Source organism: Lutra lutra, chromosome 2, assembly GCF_902655055.1.
Source record: "Lutra lutra chromosome 2, mLutLut1.2, whole genome shotgun sequence".
NCBI classification, from domain to species: Eukaryota; Metazoa; Chordata; class Mammalia; order Carnivora; family Mustelidae; genus Lutra; species Lutra lutra.
The window spans coordinates 103480539-103504161 of NC_062279.1; the positions used below are offsets into that span (position 1 = coordinate 103480539).

At 43.9% G+C, this 23623-nt stretch overlaps 2 protein-coding genes across 5 annotated transcripts in view; one reads left to right on the plus strand and one right to left on the minus strand.

Moving 5' to 3' along the window:
- The window catches only part of NFKB1 (nuclear factor kappa B subunit 1), a 140814-nt gene extending 123510 nt beyond the window's left edge, over positions 1-17304 (plus strand). Inside the window, exons 26-27 of the transcript XR_007125178.1 lie at positions 7566-7569; positions 17293-17304. The gene's annotated coding sequence lies outside the window, so the exon portion shown is untranslated. The remainder of the gene's footprint in view (positions 1-7565; positions 7570-17292) is intronic.
- The window catches only part of MANBA (mannosidase beta), a 122075-nt gene continuing 106056 nt past the window's right edge, over positions 7605-23623 (minus strand). For all 4 annotated transcript variants that reach the window (XM_047718098.1, XM_047718099.1, XM_047718097.1 and 1 more), the window contains 4 exons: positions 18771-18915; positions 14676-14818; positions 13547-13804; positions 7605-10908 (listed from right to left, as the gene is read on the minus strand). In XM_047718098.1, coding sequence (XP_047574054.1) covers positions 10684-10908; positions 13547-13804; positions 14676-14818; positions 18771-18915 — 771 coding nt within the window. In that variant the 3' untranslated portion in view covers positions 7605-10683. The remainder of the gene's footprint in view (positions 10909-13546; positions 13805-14675; positions 14819-18770; positions 18916-23623) is intronic.

The window sequence follows — 23623 nt, forward strand, 5'->3', positions numbered from 1 at the left end:
AGAGAAGAACATAAGTCCCACAGCCATGGGACCAAGAGCAGGGAGGTGATGGGGGTGATCAACTTTTGTTCCCTATATTAGGAGGAATGATTTTGGAGAACACGTCCCAGGGTCTGGCACAGATCAAAATTCTTTACCTGACTGAAGGAGGAGCTTGAACCTGAAGGTTCTTTCTAATTCCAAGTTGTGTGCAAACATTCACTCACTCTGGCTGTAACCAAAAGCAAAACCATTTCCCAGGATTAAGAATGAAAGATGCACTGTAAGGACAGTCACAGTTCCTCTTCCGGAAATCCTCAGAAATAATCAAGTGTATTAGACTAGGTAGGATGGGGGAGAATTACAGCAAGGGCTTGTTGCCCTGGCACTGACTCAAGGAGGACTCCTGTTCTCCAGCCCCTGGGGTCTGTAGTTCCTTAACAACAGACCTTGGGCTTGTTGATGCCAAGATTCAGAGTCTTCAAGGCATCATGGTCCTTGGGATCCACCCAAAGGAGAAAGGCAAGCAAGTTTATCTCCCTTGTGATCTGCAGAGAACAGGCATTTCTCGGATGAATAGGAAAGGAGCAGAAGTGGGTTCTTAGGGGAATAATAATCCCTCCAGCCCAGAAGAAGAGCAAATGAAACAGAATTCTAGAAACCCCTTCTCCTGGGGGTCCATCTTAGGATTCAGGAAGCAGGGTTGATGCTTGGGGTGGTCAGATGAAACCTCCAGGCACATGAGGGGAGTGTGTAGGATGGGAGGAGGTTATGAGTTCATGCTGCATACTATAGACAACCGGGTTGCTGGGACTATTCGCAGGCAGTAAGTTGTTTTTTGGGTTTTTTTTTTTTTTTTTTTTTTCATTTCAAAACTGTTGTGCGGTTGCCCTTCCCTTTCCTAAGGCAAGAATCAACAACAAATTATTTTGTTTCAGAAATTCAAATGAGAAACTTCAGAGATTTTTTTTTTCTTTTACAGGGCACCTTTTTATCACTTTGTTCAAATGTAAATGTTCCCTTTGGCTTTTGAAATAAATTTCCTTTTGCAGTTTTGGGAGGAAAAAAAAAAATCCAAAAACAAAATCTAAAACTTTGATCTACACAATATTTTCAAATGTTTATTCTCCTAACAATCTGAGAAGCAAACAGGGAGGGGTTTTAATTGCCGCCTTTCTTTCACAAAATAGCAAAGCCCCCATGTCCCTGTCGGTTCCTGGTCTAGTGGAAACAGGGCTGGACTCGGCCTTCAGTGCTCTAACTACCCTCCTTGGACTGGCGCTGCAGCCCCTTCCAGAACCTACTGTTGCTCGGAAGGGGAAGGTCACAATGGCAGGCCCAGGAGAGGGCAGGGAAAATGGCCAAGTGCAGGCACTGAAGGCTGTCAGAGCGGAGGAAAAGCAGCAGCCGGCCAGGCCGGCTGCGCTCAGCACCAGTCCCTGCGAGCAGCCCCCGCCACCACCACCACCCGGGGCCAGGGGGTCACACCGGCTGTCCTCCTCCGTCCTTCCTTTCAGCCTCTCTCACTTCCTTTGCTTTGGGGCTCTCGGGAGCTGCTTCTCAGCCCCGTTCTGCGTTTTCTTCCCCCTCCCCTTCCCTCAACAATTCACCCGGGGCATCCAAATTCTCCCAAGGGTCCCCAAGTTAATGTGGAATCCTGCCGCACAGCCGAAGGGCAGCCTGGGCCAGAGAAGCCAAAGGGCCAGAAATCACAGCCAGGGGAAGCCTCACCGCATCTCCTCCCCAAAGTCCCAGGCTGTGCCCCTCCTGCCACACCTGAGACCACCTCCCCCTCCTCCGCAGGGGCCCCAGGCCTCCCAGGAAGCGTTTGCTCGCCCCTGGGCCCCCGTAGTCCTGTTTTTGTCTGGGAAGGTCAAAGCTGCCCTTGGTCCCTGACTCCTTCCCCCACCTCACCCAGAGCACCTTTTGAGTGACTATCAACATAAGCACACTTAACATGAGCCAGGGACCATTTTAGTTCTGAAAGGCAAAGAGACTCCGGATTTAAAGATTCAAGAAAGAATGTGTGGGCAGCGAGTCACCCACATGCCCACATGGCCGCCTCCTGAGCCAGTCTCCAGATCTCCCTCTTTGTTACCAGCAGGTCCTGCCTTTCTTCAGATGACGCCTTAATTGGGGTTTCTGTCCCTTCCCACTGCTCCCGGTTACCGCGCCTTATAAGAGCACATCTGACTTCCCTCTCCTCCATCACCTCTTCTGGAGGCTTTATGCCAAGTTTTCATGACCCATCCTAATTAAAATAGGGTTAAAGATCATAATCCCTCCTCCACCCTCCTTCTGCCTCCCTGCCTCCCTTCCTCCTATTTATTCTCCCTGCCTCCCTTCTCTGCCTGCCTGTCTTCCTCCTCTCACCCTTTCTCTCTCCTTCCTCGTTTCCTTTCTCTTTCTCTCTCTGCCTTTCTTTCTTTCTGCCTTTTTCTTTCTCCACCCTCCTTTCTCCCCCCATCCTCCACACCCCCCACCCACTTTCTCTTTCTTTCTTTCCTGGAAGACTCTTCCATTCCAGGGCACCGGCGTCCAGCATTCTGAGGCAGGGAAGGGCAGGCTGTTCAGGCACCCAGATTCTTCCCCAGATTCTTCTCCGCACCTTCTGCAGGGGAAGCCTCCTGGAAACCAGTGCCCTGGCCTATGGCGGCCCACCGCACACACCCCCCCCCCCCCCCCGCCGCCCCCACCGCCAGCAACTGCCACCGGCCCCATTTCCTGTGCACAGGAGGCCTCTGCTGGAAGAAGCAGAATTTTGCACAATCATGCAACAGCTGGTCTGCCTCTTGCTACTCAACTTTTTTTTACTTGAACAAATTTGGAAAGAGGCTTACAAGAAAAGGGAATTAGAAACTTCTTGGGCTTTCTGCCTGAATGTTTTTTCTTCAATTCAGGTCACAGAAGCTGATGATTATTTTCCCTTAGCAGAGAAGACTTGGATTGTTTTTTCTTTTGGCAAGAAACATGTAAACTCCCCTAGGCCTGATCCTTCCATCCAGGGCAACCTCGTAAGCCAGCATTTACTACTCGCCCATCCTAGGCATAATACTCCCCACCTCTTAGTTAAACCTCACAATCCTATGAGATCATAAATTACTATTAACCCCATCTTAAAGATAAGGAAACAGAAGTGTGGCAGTTAAGTGATCTGTCCAGGTTCAGTATGATTTAGAGCCAAATTTGCATATTGGAGGTTCCATATCAGAGCATGAGCTCATAGCCACTGCTGGGGCCTTCGTGTGTGTGCACACTCATACACACACACAAAATCTGGATCTTTAACAAGGGAAAATCTAGTTCGTTGCATTTGCAAGTTCAATGAGATAAAAATCTTTTTGTTCAAGCCATCAAAAACATGGGTGGGGAAGCACTCCAATCACCCGGCTTGGGCTGGCTTCCCATGATAAAAGAGCAGGGTTCTTCCTTCACTCAGCTGGACCAGTCAGGCCTCCACCACCTTCCTTACTGAAGACATTCAAGCGCAGGCAAGTGACAACCAGGAGGCCCTCCGCTGAGAGAAAACCTCAGCATCCACCCTACCTGCGCCAAGGCCCAGCTGTGTCTGACCTCCAAGCTCAAGCCTGCATCTGTCTGAATGCCTCTGAGTACAAAGTAAGAATACCTATGATTGGATTAAACAGTGGTTTTCTCTTCTTGTATCATTACAAGATCAGAGATAGCTAGATCTAGATTTCACATGGAATGTTCCCTTGTTGGCAAGTAATTCAACTTTTCAAATCACTATTTGTGCCAACAAAATTATCTGCTGGCCAAATATGACCTCTGTGACTTGACCCACACTTTCTATAATTGTACCTTCGGGATGAACCGGGGAGGGTGATGAGCTTAAAGCTTTGGGAAGGAATCAAGGTCTTTACCTCTCCTCTTCTAGGTGCCATTGCTGGCTCCTCCCTCCCAACAGCAACTCTGGCTGATACTGTTCCCAACCATCACCCAGTGCCTGAGCGAGTTCCCTCTCTGCCCACCTGCCTAGGCTTTCTTTGATGACCTAACACAGAGGAAATGATAATTATAATAGCCAACATTTGTTGAATAGTTATTGTGTGCTATCAATATCTAGGCATCATCCAATTTAGTCCTCACTAGTACTATTATTTGATTACTCTGATTTTTATTTTTCATAAGATTTTATTTATTTATTTAGAAAGCATGTGAGCTGGGGTGGATAGGAGGGCAGGGGTGGGGAGAGAGGGGCAGAGGGAGGAGGGAAGAGACAATCCCAAGCAGACTCCGTGCTGGTCTTGGTCCCACAACTCAGAGATCACTACCTGGGCTGAAACCAAGAGTTAGACTCAACCCACCGAGACACCAAGGCGCCCCATATTACTCCATTTTTTTAAAGGATTTTTATTTATTAGAGAGAGGAGAGAACATGAGCAGGGGCGAGGGGCAGAGGGACAAAGAGAAGCAGGTTCCCCGCTAAGCAGGGAGCCTGACTCAGGGCTCTATCTCAGGGCCCTGGGATCATGACCCGAGCAGAAGACAGACACTTAACTGACTGAACCACTCAGGCACCCCCTCCCATTTTTAAAGATGAAGAAACTAAGGTACAGAAAGACTCAGTAATTAATATGCAATGTCAAACAGCCTACTAGTGGTGGGTCTGGAATGGAAACATAAGTTATGTCTGATTTCAAAGCCCACACCCTCAACTGTTCTATCAGTTAGGATACCTGGGTTATAAAATGAGAATACCTGACGACAACTGGATTACACAAATAGGGCCTTATTTTTCATAAGAAGACTGGAGTTAGATGACTGCAGGGTTAGCTCAGTAGCTCAACATCTCTGATATGCCCCAGTGTCACAAGTGTTTCCTCAAGCTCACAAAAAGGCTATAGCAGCTCCCAGTGTCAGATCCCCACTCAGCAGCAACTTCTGAACTTCACCCAACAGCAGAGCTGGTGATCCTCCTCAGGTCTCTTTCTTGTTAGGCAGGAAAACCTTCCCACCCCAGTAAGTGTCAACTTGTGTTTCATTCCCCAGAAATGGGTCACATGCCTCATCCTAGACCAGTCATTGGCAAAGAACAGAATTAGTATAACCAATTACAGTTCAGTCCCTGGGGCTAGAAACAGAGTCACCTCTATTAGCAGAGAAGAGGCAGATAAGGAGGTAGGGTGGCCGGCCCATCATGTCCACCCCAACTGTGGCGAATATGTGAATTGTCTCTCAGGATCCAGTAAATTTTACAAAAGCCTAAGTAACACTAACAGAATAACAAGAGGGTTGCTAGCACATGGATGATGAGATAGGAAATGAGTACTAGTATTCAACCAGAAATTTCCATGAGCCCGACGTCCCATTTCCTGGGAACTCCAGGTCACTTCGGTGTTACTGTCATCCTTTGTACAGCTCTGTACTTTGTACTATGCTCCTAGCACAATGCGCCACAAGTTGTTGCTCAATAAATCCTGTGTAAACGCTGGGACTCGACCTAGGCCAGTGAGATGCATTATTGTTGCAAACGTTTTTTTCATGGCAGGATTCAGTAACCCATTACTGAGATAGAAGGAGAGGTAGTGGTAAAACCTGACACAGGGATGCAGGACCCTTACTTCTGCAAAGCACATTCCTGATTTGGCCCCTATTCAAGGCTTAAAGATGTCTTGTCAGGTTGCCCAGCCTCGGCCTACCAAGCCCAAGTCCGGAGTCCAACCTTGCTAACTACCTGGTCTTGTGCTTTTCCTTCCTTAAGGATTAACCACGGTGAAGGCCTTAAAGACTCTTTTCTCAACTGAAAAACTTTTTTTCATTTGTATTTTATCCTAACCTTTCAAAACAAAACCTAAAGTTTTGAACGAGACAGCCCTATCTTGCATTGCTCCCCCATCACTGTCACATTAACCCTATAGGTCTTGTCACCTGCTGAAATGGCCTTATTTGTCTGTTTGCTTATTGTCTGTCACCCCCTGAAACTGCTTAAAAGCATTATGTTGAACAAAAATCAAAATAGCTGCACTTGTGCTTCAGCAGAACTCGATTTTATTTTTATTTATTTATTTATTTATTTTTTAATATTTTATTTATTTATTTGACAGACAGAAACTACAAGTAGGCAGAGAGGCAGGCAGAAGGAGAGGAGGAAGCAGGCTCCCTGCTGAGCAGAGAGCCCGATGTGGGACTGGATCCCAGGACCCCAGGATCATGACCCGAGCCGAAGGCAGAGGCTTTAACCCACTGAACCACCCAGGCGCCCCCAGAACTCGATTTTAAAGTAACCTTTTTCGGGGGGCCTCCAGAGTGGCTCAGTCTGTTGCACATCTGACTCTTGATGTCTGCGCGGTTCATGATCTCGGGGTGATGGGATTCAGCCCCGCATCAGGCTCTGTGCTCTGCATAGAGTTGGCTTGAGAGTTTCTCTCCCTCATCTCTGCTCTTCCCCCTTGCTCACTCGCTCTAAATAAATAAAATCTTTAAATAAAATAAAAATAGGGGTGTCTGGGTTGCTCAGTCATTAAGCGTCTGCCATCAGCTCAGGTCATGATCCCAGGGTCCTGGCATCAAGCCCTGCTTCGGGCTCCCTGCTCAGATGGGAGCCTGCTTCCCCCTCTCCCTCTGCCTTTCCCCCCAGCTCATTCTCTGTGTCAAATAAAAAACATATTTTTAAAAATAAATAATAATTTTAAAAATAAATAAATAAAAAATAAAGTGACCTATTTCCTCTCTTCCACAAACCTCTTCTCCTCCCTTCTTAGCCTTTTGTTTCAGGAACCCACCCTGAGAAGAATTAACAGGACTCACGAGGCTGGACGCTCACACAATTCCTGTATCTAGACCAGCTAGATCCTGTATCTCCCTACAAACCCCCCAGACCTTCCTGCGGGTGGGGGTGGGAGGCTTACAGTTTTTGAAGGCCATAGCCTGCTGCAGCCTCCTTTGCCCGGCAAAGCAATAAAGCTCTTGTTCCTCTTCATCCCAAACTCTGTCTTTGAGTTCTTTTTTGGCCCTGAAGCACAGAGGTCGGTTTTTGACAACACCCCTAACGGACAGTCGGTGAGAGGAGAGACTTGTCTGCCTTTTTTCATTGCAATACTCCCAGGGACAAGGACAGTGCCTGCTGCTCAGATAATAAATGCTTGGTAATAAATGCTCAGTAATATGCTTGCTAAATAAATAATAAATGCTTGGTAAATGAATGAATAAATTCTTAAGTTAGACAGGTTTTACAGTCAGAACATAGATGTGTCTTAATACTGGTTTTGCCTGTGATTTTTAGGGTCTTATACACTATCAACCATCAAGTGGTTGATACCCTCTGATAAGTCTATTACAAAACAAGAAGCCTGGAAAGATTTTGAAATGCTTTGATTTTCATGCACAAATAACGCCTACTTGTTTTTCTCCCTAAATCTTACCAAGTTGGGAATAAGTTTCCTGAGAGCCCAGGGGATGATTCTTTCTGTCTCAGGTCCCTGTCACTTTGGGAATGCGTGGGAAACTCAGCTTTATTTCTCCTGTGCACCAGTTCACTTTCATTCCAACCGAGAGAGAAAACAATCTTCCTATTTATTTTCCAAGTGACTTCCCATGGTTTGAAAACCTCTCACAATGAAAAGTCAAGTAAGAAAAAGAAATAAGAAGAGTTACAGTGAATGTGAATGAGGAAATTACCATTTTTATTGTCCTCTTGGTTCTCAAATGAAAAGATGGAATCCAGTGAACGGACTTCTCTTCATCTCACACTCTCTGGAATGTGCTTTGCATCCAGCATGGCAGAAGGACCCCATCCCGCTCTTTCCATTCTATTCGTTTGCATAGCAGAAAAGTCTTCTCAGAAATCCAAAGCTGAGAGTAAGTACATGTGGCAAAATAAAATCTACTAAAATGGTAGAGATGACTGAACACAGTGCCACACATGAGCTGTGGAGACCATTTCCAGGGTCACCATTCTCTTACAGAAATAATATGCATACACACATTTCTCTTCTTGTACCAGTTGTTGTCTGCATACATTCATGTCTATTCATTCATTGAGTCTTCCTTTACAGATTCATTATTTTCTGGTATCTTTTTCCCCTCTTAAAAGTACGTCTAGAGGGGCGCCTGGGTGGCTCAGTCAGTTAAGTGACTGACTCTTGGTAAGAGCTCAGGTCTTGATCTCAGGGTCATGAGTTCAAGCCCTGCACTGGGCTCCAATAGGCATGGAGACCACTTTAAAAAAAAAAAAAAGTCTGGAACACATTTGCCTTTAAATTTATTTTATTTTTTACTCTCGCATCATGTATTAATTGGATAATAATGATTATGATGTTAAAAAATCCAACCACCATTTACTTAGCATTTATTTTGTTCCTCACAACTACCTTGAGGGTTAGAGATTATTATCTCCATTTTACCAATGAGACAACTAAAGTCCAGGTCAAGCAGTCAGCAGAGCTCACAATAACCTACACGCCTCAGAACCTGGACTCCAAACCGTGTCAGTGTGGCTAGAAGCCCAGCCCTGCCTAGGACAGGAAGGTCCCCAGCCCAGGATGGTGCTTCCATTTGCAGGGCCCTTATTATGGGCCAGCACAGGGCCTAGCCCTCACGTTAAATTTTAAATTCATTCTTCAAGACAAACTTGCAAGGGCAGTGTATTTATTCCCATTTCACCATCACAAAACTGAACACAGAAGTGAAATAACTTGATGAAGAGCTGGTAAGGGCAGAACTATATATTAAATATATAGATATAAATTCTGGTCCCTCAATTTCAAAGCCCACCTCACAGGGTGACTGGCCTAGAAAATTCTCTAGTTTAATGGAGACAGGATTTTCAACATTGACAAGAAAATTATATATTTATTAAGAATCTTCCAAGATGCATCCCCAAGCTCCAGGCTTTCATAAGACTTTTATAAATATATTGAAATAGCTGAACACATAAGGTGAGGAAACTCTTAGATATTGAAGGGAGGCCTGGATCACCTGCATTTATTGCCATTTTAGTCAATGAACCATGACCTAAACTTTCTCAGGTTTCAAACCAAATCTATATCTAATTAGGCTTGATTTAGAGCCAAGCTCTCATTGCCACTCCATTCCATAGCCAATTACACGATTCTTCCCAGGGAAAACCACTCAAATACCTTAATCTAAGTTTCTTAAACTCTCCCAGTTTATCAAGTAGAATAAAAAGTTGGCCAGAGCTAAAGGGAAATCAATGCCCAGCACACTAATGGACACAAATGAATGTTTCTGGAATGACTAAGCCACAGATGAAACATCACATTGTCAATGCAATCTATGTAACTTTTATTTTTTGATAGTTTTAAACTTATAGAAAGCTTGCAAAAGCAGTAGAAAAGAATTCTTATATACCTCCACCCATTAACATTTTGCCCCAATTGCTTCATTATGAATACAATTTATAAACATGATCATATATAATAATTTTATAGCAACTTACAATTAATCAATATTAACAAAAATGACTTATTTTTTAAAAGGATCGTTTTGTTTGTTAGAGAGAAAGAGTACAAACGGGGAAGCAGAGGGAGAGGCAGGCTCCCCGCTGAGCAAGACCAATGCAGGACTTGATCCCAGGACCCTGGGATCACGACCTGAGCTGAAGGCAGACACCTAATCGACTGAGCCACCCAGGCATCCAGTAAAAATGATTTCAACCCAAGCTAAAAGAAATACACTTTGCTGCCAGAGTCAACAAATATAAATCTAATTCACAGCTTTTGAATTGGGAAGTTCACTGGATTTTGCCACATCTACAACTCACACATAATTACGGGTAACAACTTATGTTAGGATACTCAAGAATCTTCAGAGTGACCACAGAGATGTCCATTTCAATGTGAGCTTATTTTTCAAAGGAGGACCACTCTAAATAGACTTTGAAAAAAGCGGTTATTGTCAAAACAATTTTTTTGAGAGAGAGAGAGAGATGTGGGGAAGGGCAGAGGAAGAGGGAGAGAGAGAATCCTAAGCAGGCTTCACAGCCAGTGGAGAGCCTGACTCAGGGCTCAGTCCCACAACCCTAAGATCATGACCTGAGCCGAAATCAAGAGTCAGATGCTTAACGGACTAAGCCACCCAGGTGCCCCAGTCAAAATGATACTTTATAACAAAACCCACAAATGAAAAGAGAATCCTATCCAAAAAAGTAATCAAATGGCAACAATCAACTCCCCAAACTTTCTGACAACCAATATGGCTACTATCCAGAAATCTCTATTGTGCCAGCTGAACCTCCATTTCCTCAGGGAGTAATAACAAAGCAGCTTCATTTTGATTACTCACTATTTTTCAGGGCTAACTATGAGAGGCTTACATAAACCTCACAGCCTTCCAATTTGGCTCCACAGATACTGCAGTCGTCATGTTCCTGTGATTCCCTGACAGGACTTTATGAGGGGACTTCCTTTTCTGGGTAGGAAGAGTGGTTGGGTTATAACTGGGTCACATGGTGCCAGAGCTGTAGGGGGACGGCTAAAATCACAGGCCTGGCAGAGGCTGAAGAACGCTGAACCACGGCCTTGCTGTAGGATATCACCTGAGTAAACAACCTTCCCTGACAGAACGCACTGGACAAACTCTTCAGAGTCATGAATCAGACAGGTGGAGGCAGGTAGACACACTTCCCAGCCTCCTCAACTTGTCTCTGGGTGTCTTCAGCTCCAGACAGTGCCTTAGAAAGGCTTTATTCCAGGGTCCGCTAAAAATACCACCTGCAACCCCTCAGTAAATATCCATCAGGGAAGTCACACGAAGAGACTGCTCCAGTTCACTCTTGCTGGTGGGTTTCCAAGGGTAAAATAACACAGTCCGTGTCTCTTCAGTCATGAGGAAACCGTTGTCACTGAATCTCCCAGGGATGCTTCCTACATCTAACCAAACAAAAGGAGCAATAGCAGAGGTTTCCAGATCAAAAGCGAATGTGTCACCTTGCTGAGAGATGATGGCCTGAAAGAAAAAGATAAATTAAGTGAACGATGAGGGGAGACCTATCTATTCTACCCACAATGCCTATCAGAATGTGTACGTGGGCCAACAAGGAGTGTGTCTCTTACAGCTTTGGCTCCGCTGTCAAAGTCTCATACTCCGTGCACTGTGTCTGATACCAAAAAACAGAGGACATTTATTTGACGCTGTGGAAAATTACCAAATGGTAATCTCCAGCTAAGTGTAAAATATGTCAGTCTCTAATGATTAAGGAGGATATTTCATAAGAAGCTCAAAGCTTTGTATCTCTCACAGCTTTTCTCAGGGGACCAAGAAAGGAACATGTTGGCATAAGGGCCGGGAAGTTTCAATGACTTTCTCAGGATGTATGGTGGAGTTAGCACCACCAGGAAGCTTGTTCTAGAAAGATCCAGCAATCTAGACAGCTGCCTGCCAGGCATTTACAAAAGCTCTACCGTTAGAGCCTCCTCTCTTTTGCTGCATAATACCAGAAAGTCACGTTATTAGCACTTTTAACATGTGCAAATCCTGCACAATATCAGCAAAGGCAAGTGCAATTTAAGCCCTGTCATTCACTAGCCAGTTAGTGCACACTGAGGAGAGGCTAGGTTGGGCGGTGCCCCAGAGGGTCGGGGTTTGTGAGGTTCTCTCAGCGCGAGCGAGCATGCTGCTCAGAGTGATCTGGTATTTAAAGCCTCGCCTGACACAAAAGGTGACCCCTCAACATGCAGACACGCCACACCGTAGGTGTGACGTTGGACGTGATGTGTGGCATAGAGAATTCCAAGGTGCAATTTTTACTGTATGTAATTTTGGACTTACACATCATGCGGGGTTCTGAGTTATAAACAAAAAAACGTACTTTGGAGGAAACAGCACAGACACTTCATAAGGTGTATCAGGTATCTCTTTGGTGTTTCAGAGATTCAGATCTGAAGCTAGATGTTAAATTCCCAAACCATGCCGCCCCGGCCAAAGCCAGAAGGGGCACTGGGGCCTGCTTCCTCTTACTGCCTGCTTCCCATCTGAAGTCTCATCTCTGTATAGGACTGCAGAGCCCAGGGTCAGGCTTGTAGCCTGGCTTCAGGGAGGTGTGTGTGGTAAACAACTTCCCCGCATCCTGCTGGGGAGAACACACCTGAGTGTCTGGCCTATGGTAAGCCTGCAGAAAACGTTAACTATTAATACTATTATTAGATCCCTCTGGAAGGGCAAGTCTCACTGAAATCCAAATGAGGCAGGACAAGGGAACAAGTCCCACTTCTCTCCCACAACCCACTCATCCATAGGTAATGAAGGCCTGGTTTAGGAAAGAGAAAAAGACTTCAAAATCCTAAGTCTGGAGCCCGCAAATTGAACTGCTACAGAGTTTTTTGGTTTAATTGTTGTTGTTATTTTTCTGGAAAGAAGCTGTGTGATTGTACGGCATTCCCTTCACAGCTGCTCCACATCAGCTGCTACAGATGACTTATATTTCATTATGTGAATATTTCACTATTAATTAGAAAGATATGATTTCACTTCAAGGACTGAGTTTTCATATGATTATTTCTAAGTAAACACACACACACTCACAAAACCCTGTCACTTAAGCATTCTCAATGACTTATAGGTCTAAAACAAATGTAACTTTCATTAAACATAGAGAATAAAACATCCAATCACCATGTGTAGGGGAAAGGGTAGGAGAGATTTTCAACCAACTAGACAGATTCCACATTCTCCAGCTGCACAAATTTTATAACAACACATCTTGGTTATTCCATTTTTTTCTTAGCAATTACAGATTTGATGATTAAGCTACTTGGAAGCAATAAATCAAAGAGAATAGAGGGATATCTTTTAAAATTTCCTTAGTTTTAAGGACTTTCCTTAAATTTAAATTTTTAATTTAAAAATTTAAATTTTTTAAAAATTTCCTTAAATTTAAATCTTTAAGATTTTTTTTTTTTTTTTTTTTTTTTTTTTTTTTTTGTCAGAGAGAGAGGGAGAGAGAGCGAGCACAGGCGGACAGAATGGCAGGCAGAGGCAGAGGGAGAAGCAGGCTCCCCGCCAAGCAAGGAGCCCGATGTGGGACTCGATCCCAGGACGCTGGGATCATGACCTGAGCCGAAGGCAGCTGCTTAACCAACTGAGCCACCCAGGCGTCCCAAATTTAAATCTTTAAACTTAAAATTTTCTTAAATCTCCTAAATTAAAGGATTGTCCTTAAGCCCTCCAAGTCAGAGTGCTTCTGCTGGGGATTCCTGGTCCCCCCTCTACTCAGGTTTGCTGGCTTGTCAGGGTGGCACATGATACTTCAGGGATGAAGCAGGAAAGCCTGGGGACAGAGCCTGGGACATGGTGCAGGAGCAGTTAGCGGCGATGACTCATGCAGCCTTTTCCTGTTGTGCTCAAGCCCACTTCGGAGGGGCCAAGGGCTAGTGGAAGTGGCAGGAACCCTAAACTCAGACAAACACTGAATTAGAAAAAAAAGTCATTTGGTCTTTGCTTCTAGTGGGAAGAGACGAACATTCCCCAAGTCTCAGGTAAACTCAGTATCAAGGGGAAATTCTGCAGAATGCAGGAGGCCATGTGCTTCGCTTGGGAGTGGGAAAGGTCGCCAAGGCAATGGGGACCCCAGGCTGCTGGTACTTACAGTGATGTACGCCTTGCGCAGCCCCACGCTCTCACTCAGTGAAGACAGGAAGTGATAGTTGGTTGGGCTCCCAAGTTGGCTGTCAGTTGAAAGGTAAAAGGAAACCACACAGCTTTGCCGGGTACAATTCCCACAATTCTCCAACAATACGGGCACCGGCTCCTTATAGAGGAGAACGGCCTTCCCTGCTTTCAGGACAAAATGGTCAGTCTCAGAGGAGCACACCGGCTCCAGGGAACTCCACGTGTGGACTTTCACCTGGGAGAAACAAGACAGGGCAAAAACAAACATTCTTGGTTTTGTTTTGTTTTGTTTTTAAGAGAATAATAGATGAAAGTCAGAATAGCAGAACTAGTTAAGAGCCTATGAATCCTGGGTTTAACCCCAGCCCCACTTAGTCCTAGAGCTCATAACAGAGCAAGTTCCTCAACTTCTCAAAGGCTCTGCTTTTTCACGTGTAAAACGAGATTAAGAACAGCACCAACTTCACTGGCTGACGTGAGATTTAAATAAAGTAATCTGTGGAAGACACAGGACCTGGTGCGCTGTCAGGAGTCCATAACCATGACCTATCTTCAGTGTCCTCCAAACTGCAGCCGCCTGATACTCTGAGTTTCTACCCCCTCTTTTTGCCTGACATTGTTTTAAATACAGGAGTATTCTTCCATATACGTTCGGAATTCTTTTACAGATTTTCACTTTAATAAGCCATTTGTAAGGATTCCTTTCCGTCAAGTTTAGGCTATTTCCAGCTTCTTGTGATTATATGACTTTATATTATAGCGGCACTTTACAGTTTATAATTTGCTTTCATTTAATTATTTTATTCACTGCCCATCGAAATCCTTCAGGATTGCCTAATGAGGGAAAATATGATATTCACAGATGAGGAAACTGAATCACCAAGGCATTAAGCCTTAAGGTCACGGGATAAACGGCAGAGTTTTACCCTGAAGGTACAGGTATTCTGAGTCCAAGGACAGCCCCTTTCCTGTGACAGGCACTAGAAACATTTTGATACAAATCAATTTCTCTTTTCTTTTTCCCAGAAGAAATATAACCAATAACTAAAGAATTATGAGCAAAATCTCTCCCTCTGGCTTAGAAAAAAAAACTCCAAGCAACTTACAGTGAGCTTCGCCTTACAGTCAGAGTGAAGGTCTGACACACCATAGATGAAAAACACGTCTTGATCCTCAAATCCCACAGGCAACAGTGGAGCGAAGAAATGCCGAGCAAAGTAATGAAGCATCTTCCACTTTCCTCCATACTCTAGAAACAGGCAAGTTAAGAGATGGGCAGGGCCAAGCAGGCAGGGTCATCTCGCCCACGGTCCAGCTGTCTGACTTGTCACAATTCCAGGGACAGAGCATAGCAGAGAGACTCAACATTTCGTTGAGGCCTTTTCCTCGAGGTGCCCTCACATCTCGGTGAGGTGAGCATTCACATCTCCTTTACAATGAGGGAAGGGAAGCTCAAGGAGTAAATCAAACATGCCACAGGTAGGACTCTGAGCCCGACAGGACTCCTAGGCAGCACTTACTCATACATAATTCTGCTTCTGGGGCTCGATGTGCCAATATTCCTTTTTACTACATATGTATGAAGAGGGAAATCAGTACATGGCCATAAAAATAGCACATATATTAGTAACTGGTTTTTTTAATTTAATTTTATTTTTTCAGTGTTCCAAGATTCATTGTTTATGTACCACACCCAGTGGTCCATATATTAGTAGCTATAAGAAAATATTACAAGTGTATAAGATACCATAAATATTCACTTATAAGCGTTATAGAGAGGGGTGCCTGGGTGGCTTAGTTGGTTAAGCAACCAAGTCTTGATTGCAGCCCAGGTCATGACCTCAGGGTGATGAGACTGAGCTGTGTGTGTCCATGCTCAGCAGCTCAGTGCAGAATCTGCTGGAGACTCTCCCCTTCTTTTTTTCTTTGCCTCTCCCCTCTCCCATTCGCATGCACACTCTCTCTCAAATAAATAAATATAATCTTTTAAAATTTTTTAAAAAATAAGAGTTGTAGGAAACATAGTCAATAACATTGTAATAACTTTGTATGGTGACAGATGGTGACTACACTTATCATGGTGAGTATTTTGTAACGTATAGAAATGTCGAATCACTGTATGGTACACCTAAAAAAAAAACCATAAACAAAACAGTTGGGAAAGAAAAATTAAAAAGATGACAGAAAGAGTTATTTAGAACTCAAAGTCTTCCTTTTCCCATAAGCACAAAAGGCTCTGAGTGAAATAAAACAAACATTATCATAAATGCTGCTGGCAAGTGCAGACTCGAGGAGAACATCCAAACAGATGATAATTAATGACAGTTGCTCAGATACAATTAGAAGCTGTTGAGAACCTATGAATTCTGTGCCCTGTTGGCAAGTCTAGGATGCTAAACCCCCAAACTAAAAAATATGTCACCATGCCTTATTTCAAAAAAGCTCTTTCCCACAAAGCACTGCATCACTGAACAACTTCCAGAGAGATGGTGGAGAGGGAGAGTGGGAGGAAGGGGTGGGGGATGGGGAGTATCGTGTCTAGAATTTAGTGTAAGCTGTTGAGATGGAGAAATGTGGCTTGAAGTTCAGATAGAACCAACTTCTTCAGGTTTTCCAAAATTTCAACTCTCAGCACTTCAACTGCAACTCTTAATATTTCCCCTTAAAAACAACAAGCGGGGAGGGGTGGAGAGGCCTTCCATATTAGACATGTAGAATGAACTCACACTTACAACATTGACCTTGAACAACGTGGGTTTAGGGGCACCAAACCCTGCGCAGTCAAAAATCTGCATATATAAAAAATAATAATATAATAAAAATTAAAAAATTAAAAAATAGGTTTTAAAAATCTGCATATACATTTTTGACTCCCCCAGAACTTAACTACTAATAGCTTACTGTTGACCATGCCTTACTGATAACGTAAGTAGTCAATTAACACATATTTTGTACATTATATGTATTATATACTGTATTCTCACCATAAAGCAAGCTAGAGAAAAGAAAATGTTATTAAGGACATCAGAAGGAAGACAAAATACATTTACAGTACTGTATTGTCTTTACCCAAAAAATCTGCATCTTCTTGGACATGCACAGTTCAACCTCATGTTGTTCAAACATTAACTGTATTTGGAAAGTTTTCTCATAAACGGAAGATGGCTCAGACCTGAGGTAACTTAGAGATGCTCACATGTGATATCCATTACAGAAGAGACTTTACATGCATGGTTCCAACTTCATGGCCACACGCGGAACACAAGAGAACAGCAATTGAAGCACAAGGTCTCACTGGGCCAGACACTAGTTAGTCATCAGGGACAAAGTATGGCTACCAATTTAACATCCTGCAGTCAGCTGAAGATGTTCTGTGATTTCTGGCTTTTCTATTAGCTCTCAACCTGTCCAAGTTTATGACCCAAGCAAAATGAAATGCCCAGGAGGACTTCTGTATTTGCAAAATTGTAACTAAAAATGGTATTAGTTTTTTAAAAGGAAATATATAAGAATCTAGAGATTCCAAGCAGCTATGATCCCTTTAAAGGATCACATTCCCCCACCCCCACCTGTATATTAAAGGATCACCTTTTCAGGTGATAAGAGGAGACACATTCGTTCCCCCACCCTCACTGGCACACACTAGATGCACCAGATTCATTAAACCAATGAAGTAGAGTTAAACAGAGGCCATGAGGCTGCCCAGAGCAGAAGCAGACATAGCATATCATGTCACACCTTCTCCTGGCACCTGTTTTCTGTAACAGGTACAAGAAGATGGTGAACCTCTCCATGGAGGCATTGTCCTGCTAGACTTTAGAAAACAAATTCTTGCTCTGCCATCACAACTTCTGTTTCTGGCTTTACTAGCCCTTTCTCTTTTTTAAGATTTTATTTATTTGGCAGAGAGAAACAGCGAGAGAGGGAACACAAGCAGGGGGAGTAGGGGAGGGAGAAGCAGGCTTCCTGCTAAGCAGTGAGCCTGATGCTGGGCTCCATCCCAGGACCCTGGGATCATGACCTGAGCCAAAGGCAGACGCTTAGGCAGACGCTTACCCACCGAGCCACCCAGGCGCCCTACTCACTCTTTCTAAAAAACTCATTAAAATAATCTGCAGTACAGTCATTTAAGGTGAGATCAACAAAGACTAGGCTCTCCCAGTTCTTGAACCAAACTCTGCTTCAGGAGTCCACAACCTCATCCACATACAAGAAGGCAGGGTCAGAGTCCAAGCGTCTCTGAACAATATCTCTTTGTCCAGTTTTAAGCATCCCAGGAAGGCTACTCTCCCCAGTCTAGAGCTGATTCTCATTCAATACTCTTTTATCTGGCTGGTGCTGATAACAGTTTGGTCGGAGAAACTTGATCGACACTCCGACTTACCACAAGAGATGATTCAGCACACTGATCAAAGCACGTGGGTAATGGACTCCTTTGGATCTGTGTTCACAGCTGGTTTAAGAGCCTGAACCAGCAAAAGGGCTTTTTTACTGTGTGACCTTGCCTCACTTTTGCCCCCAAATTCTTGTGTACATTATTAACTGAACTTTGCTTCAAACCACGACTAGTGAACATCAGAGATTCATCATTACTCCTTAATTTTAAAAAATATATCAAAATAGAATAATTCAAACTGCCGGTACCATGCCAGTCATCTCTCTGTTGCCAACTGATGGAACTGATAACCCTTCCCACGTAAATTTCTGACTCCACATGTTTTGCCTGAGAGATAAACAGGGCAAAAATAAAGATGGCCTTATGAACCTAAAAGGGAATCCGGAAAAAGGACATTTTAACACTCGGCTGGGCCAGCATTCCACTTGGCTGAATTCTTCTTCTAAACAGAGGAAGAGAGGCTTAAGTAAATGCCTCTTTTGCCTGGAAATTCCTCCTAATTAAATTCAAAATTATAAGCAATAATTATAAGACACGTGGCTGAGATCTTCATGCATCTACATCCTACATTAGCCGGCTTTTATGACTCTGCACAGCCCACAACTCCAACAAGGCAGCCTCCAAGGCTCCTGGAGGGACCAGGAGGCGGGGTGGCCGCAGTTCACCAGCTGTGGGAGGAACCTCTCCACTTACGTGCCAGAGTCTACTCAGGTTAGTCTGATCCTCAGGCCCCAGGCTTTCTCAGCCGCCTCTCTGCCCTGGAGTCACTTTCTCTCAGGGACACAAAGAATGCAGCAACACTTACCTAGAGAAGCCCAGGAAGGAGCCTGCCAGATGTCATTCAGCTGCCAATAAAGGGCACCCATGGTGTAGCCTTGCCCATCCACTATCTCGCTGCGACTGCGGCGGTAGAATTCAGTCTCTATTTTGACACACTGGGCCTGCGTCACCTGATTCAGGGGAAAACATAGAAGCACACAAGGTATTGTTAGGCTTAAGTGTCCAGGTCTGAGAAAATGGCAGGTTTGAGCTGTTTTTTAAAGCTGGTTGGATAAATTAGGGACTCTGATTAACATTATGTCTACCATTATCATACTAGATCTGGAACTAGCCCCTCAGCATAACAGAAGGGTTGTCTATAATAGCTGATTTGTTTGGGAGTCTTAGTGTTCTGTTTATCAAGGAAACAGGATGGTATGAAAGGTTCCTTGCTAATGACAGTATAGGCAATGATGGAAAACAGACTATTATTCCAGAATAAACGGTAGATGTAGTCAAACACTAATCTTTTTTTTTACAATGATGGGTTTTACAAATATATTCATAGCTACTAAAGAAAAAAGTTTTATTGGAAAAAAGTTCTACAGGAAAAATAACATTATTTTAAGTCTGATACTATCTAGTCCCTAGCCCCTTTTTTCTACTCAAGCAATTTTGTCCTTATATCATGACTTTTGATAATCGTAAATTTTTTTTTAAAGATTTTTGTTTATTTGTCAGAGAGAGAGAGAGATAGTGAGAGAGGGAACCCCAGCAGGGGTAGTGGGAAAGGGAGAAGCAGACACCCCGCTGCGCAGGGAGCCCAATGTGGGGCTCGATCCCAGGACCCTGGGATCATGACCTGAGCCGAAGGCAGACACTTAACCGACTGAGCCACCCAGGCACCCTGATAATCGTAAAATTTTTTAGGAATGTAACTCCTTCATTACAGCAGAACAGATGGTAAATTGTAGCAATGAGACACATGAATTTAGTTCCCACTGAAGAACTTCATAGAGGACTCTTAATTATTGGCAACATCATTGAAATATCACCCTTTCATTGCTGCAATTATCACATGCTTTCTAAAAGAGTTTACTTTTTATTTTGGAGAATGTGAGCCAGAGGGGAGGGGCAGAGGAAAGAGTCCGTCCCAAGCAGACTCTGAACGGAGTGCAAAGCCCGACGCAGGGCTCGATCCCGCTAACTTTAGATCAGGACCTGGGCTGAAACCAAAAGTGGGAGGCCCCACCGACTACACCACCACCCAGGCGCCCCTGTTATCCTATGCCTTTAACTTAGAGTTGTAGTAGGGGAGGCTCACGAGTGAGAGGTTCTCAGGCTGGTTTGGAGAAGTCACCAAGGAGACCTTGCAGAGATGGTCAGAGCTGCAAGGACTCCTCGCTAGAGTGAGGCCTGGATTTTCAGAGGAAGGAAAAGAAGGATGCAGATAAGGTTTCTAGAAGACTAAGCCCAGACACTTCCTAAAAGCTGGAAGAGCTCAGGTAAAGGTAGAACCTTTAAACAGAGTTAGGTTGGCTAGGGAGAAAGTCCTAAGTGAAGATATGACTTACTTATATTAGGTGGTGTCATAAAATTCCAGAAGGGTGAAGCAAGAAGAAATCATGGTCATTCAATAAAGATCTAATAAGTACCTATAGTATGTGTTACATGCTGGTATGGTCCACCCCTCTCCCAGCAGAAAAGATATAAGCGCACCCTCATGGAGCTTACTGGCTTGTGTAGAAGACAGGACTTCATCAGAGAGTCACGCAAATGAATGTAAACTCTAAACAGTAATAAGTGCTAAGAAGGAGGGGTGAGCAATGTTAGGAGTGTGGATCGTGGGGGAAGCAGGCCTAGCTGAGGAACGACAACTGGCCTCAAAGAAGAGGAAAGAGAAAAAGAGAGAGGGCAGAACCCGGCAGCCAGACTGGACATGTGCGTTGAGCAGAGAAAACTCAAGTGAAGAACTGAAAGGCACAGAGAGCCAGGAGCAGTGGGAGGGAGGCCAGTAAGATGCAGGGATCAGACCCGGGAAGGTTCTGGTGTGTGTCCTAGAGGCCACCATAAGCTCAGGGGGTGAAATGACCAGATTCGCTTTCCCAAAGAAGATGCTGCTGACCAAACGGAGAAACGGGGGTGCAGTGGGGGTGGGGGTTTACAGTGGGTTTAGGGCGACCCTTCAGAAAGCTATGAAAACCACCGAAGCAAGAGATGATACCAGCTGTGAGCAGATAAAGAAATGTCCTCATTCAGGAACCAGACCACTGGGACCACGGCAACAAGAATAGCGAATACACTCTAAAGAAAGTAAGAATCTCACAGACGGAGTGGCAACGGTGCCAACTGAAAATGACCACAGGATACACTCAGCATATATTAGTCCGACACTAAGTCAGAGGGAATGAAACAGAAAAACAGACCTGTGAAATCTGATGTGTTAGTCAAGCCAATCTGCAATTATACTCAGAAATCTCTAGCCAAGTTCCTTGTAAAAATACCAATCTTGTCCAAACTAAAAGAGAGAGAGAGAAAGATTTATTTACTTCTAGGCCTAGATAGGTAGGCACAGAGAAATTAAGTCCCTTAGTAAGCATTCACATATGTTGAGTTATGGTACAAAATCAGTGTTGTGGAGCAACTTCTAGAAAATTCAGTGAAGATGAAGCGGGCCCAAAGTGGAAATCTCAGTAGGAACAGAATCTAGAATCCTAGAATCTTCTAGGACACCATCATCCATGCCCACTAGAGATCTTTACCTTACATCAGCATGGAAAGTAACCTTTACAGTTGTTTAAAGGATCTGATCTCTGAACTCATTTATATCATCCTGAGCCTTCATAGAACACCCCACAAACCAAGCTAAATTTGGCCTATGGGCACAAAATCAAGCCAACGATAGTTTCTGCCTCCACAGCACACATATCCACGACCTTGAACAAGAAGAAATCTCAGTTCTCATCCAGAGATTCCTGAAAAACAACCACTGCTTTATAGACTGTGTGTGTGAAGCGATCATGAGAGGAGAAGCTGAGAAGTCTCCATCGGACTGGTGAGTAATCACAGGAGGAGAGGAATTCTAGTCATCAAACATTCCAGAAAATAGGGGGGCGCCTGGGTGGCTCAGTGGGTTAAGCCACTGCCTTCGGCTCAGGTCATGATCTCGGGGTCCTGGGATCGAGTCGGGCTCTCTGCTCAGCGGGGAGCCTGCTTCCCTCTCTCTCTCTGCCTGCCTCTCTGTCTACTGTGATCTCTCTCTGTCAAATAAACAAACATTCCAGAAACTGTGGGTCCAGCCCTGACAAGCTGAGCACAGGCATCCAATGGCAACCACTATGGACAATCCACTTTAGGTGCCAGCCCACAATCCTGGAACTCCCCGTACCTGAAGTATCCCCGACATGTAGGCCATTCCTGATACACCAAAGAAGCCAAACAACCTGCCACATTCTGTTATTACACCCAGAGACTTGGTTCACTGTCAACTCATAAGTGGTATGGAAGGACGGGTGTCATTAATAAAGTCTGGGACTAGAATCACTTTCCTTGGATCCACATTTATAAAGTAGGGTGAACCGGAAAAAAGTAACCTCTATTCTGAGGTGGGAACAAAATACCAGTGTTTATCAGAGTAGGAAATAAAATTATCTCTTTCAGGCAGAAATGAAAATGGACAAAGCCATACTCTATTAAATAGTCATGCTTCCGCTTAGCTGGATCTAATCCAGAAGACAACTATATATTTTACTGATAGCCTTGGTAGAGGTGACTGCATTTTCTTTTTCTTCATTTAAGCTTCTTTTCAGGAAAAAAAAAAAATCTCACGAACATCAAATTATTTATATTGCTCCAAATTCTTTTCCAATCTTTGTGAACACATATTGTAGCATATACATTTAGTGTTCTGTTCTCTCTTAGTTTTGACATGTATACATTTCCATGCCCTGGCACTTCCTAGCATCTCTGTGCTTTAAATGGTTACGCAGTTATTACCACAGTGTGATTCATCATTCTCCAATTATTAGGCATTTGAATGGTTTCCAGTTTTTTCTTTCAATGCAAGAACTAAAAACATTATATGTTCTTGTGTTGCTTCTTTTGGTAATAATAGATGACAAACATTAAACTCCTTGCTGCATAATGCTATATCAGGTTCTAATCAAGAAGCTGCTATAGGGGCGCCTGGGTGGCTCAGTGGGTTAAAGCCTCTGCCTTCGGCTCAGGTCATGATCCCAAGGTCCTGGGATCGAGCCCCACATGGGCTCTCTGCTCCACAGGGAGCCTGCTTCCTCCTCTCTCTCTGCCTGCCTCTCTGCCTACTTGTGATCTCTGTCAAATAAATAAATAAAATCTTAAAAAAAAAAAAAAAAAGCTGCTATAAACTGGTGATCTCCAGGCTGAACTTTGCCCCATACAGATTTTAACTGGCCCCCAGAGGTAGGTAGTTTTTTGGCTCCTTGTTTTTTGGGTTTTTTTTAGGTGGGTTTTTTGTCTCTTTATTGTTTGAATGTTGCTTAATGTCTTAAGTCAGGGCCTATAGTTCGGTTTTGTCACAATTCCCAATAATCATACTCCTATCCACTTAAATTACCTTCCTAGCCCACACAAACATTTGAGTTTTAAGTCTCTATTTCAATTTTCAGAACTACTTGCAAGATATCTTTATTTTTGTATATCTGTTCTAACAATCTCACTGTAATTTATCTTTTCTGGTTTAATAGGTAAGTATTAATAATCTTTTAGAATTTTTAAACTTTTTTTTTTTTTTTTACATGCATACAGGATTCCTACCCCTTGCTAGCAATGAAAGGAAAAGGACACGAGGCAAGCCCTAACTAGGAACTTGTCATAACTGAACTTAGTGGGAAGGAGGATAATCAAGGCTCTTTGAGCACT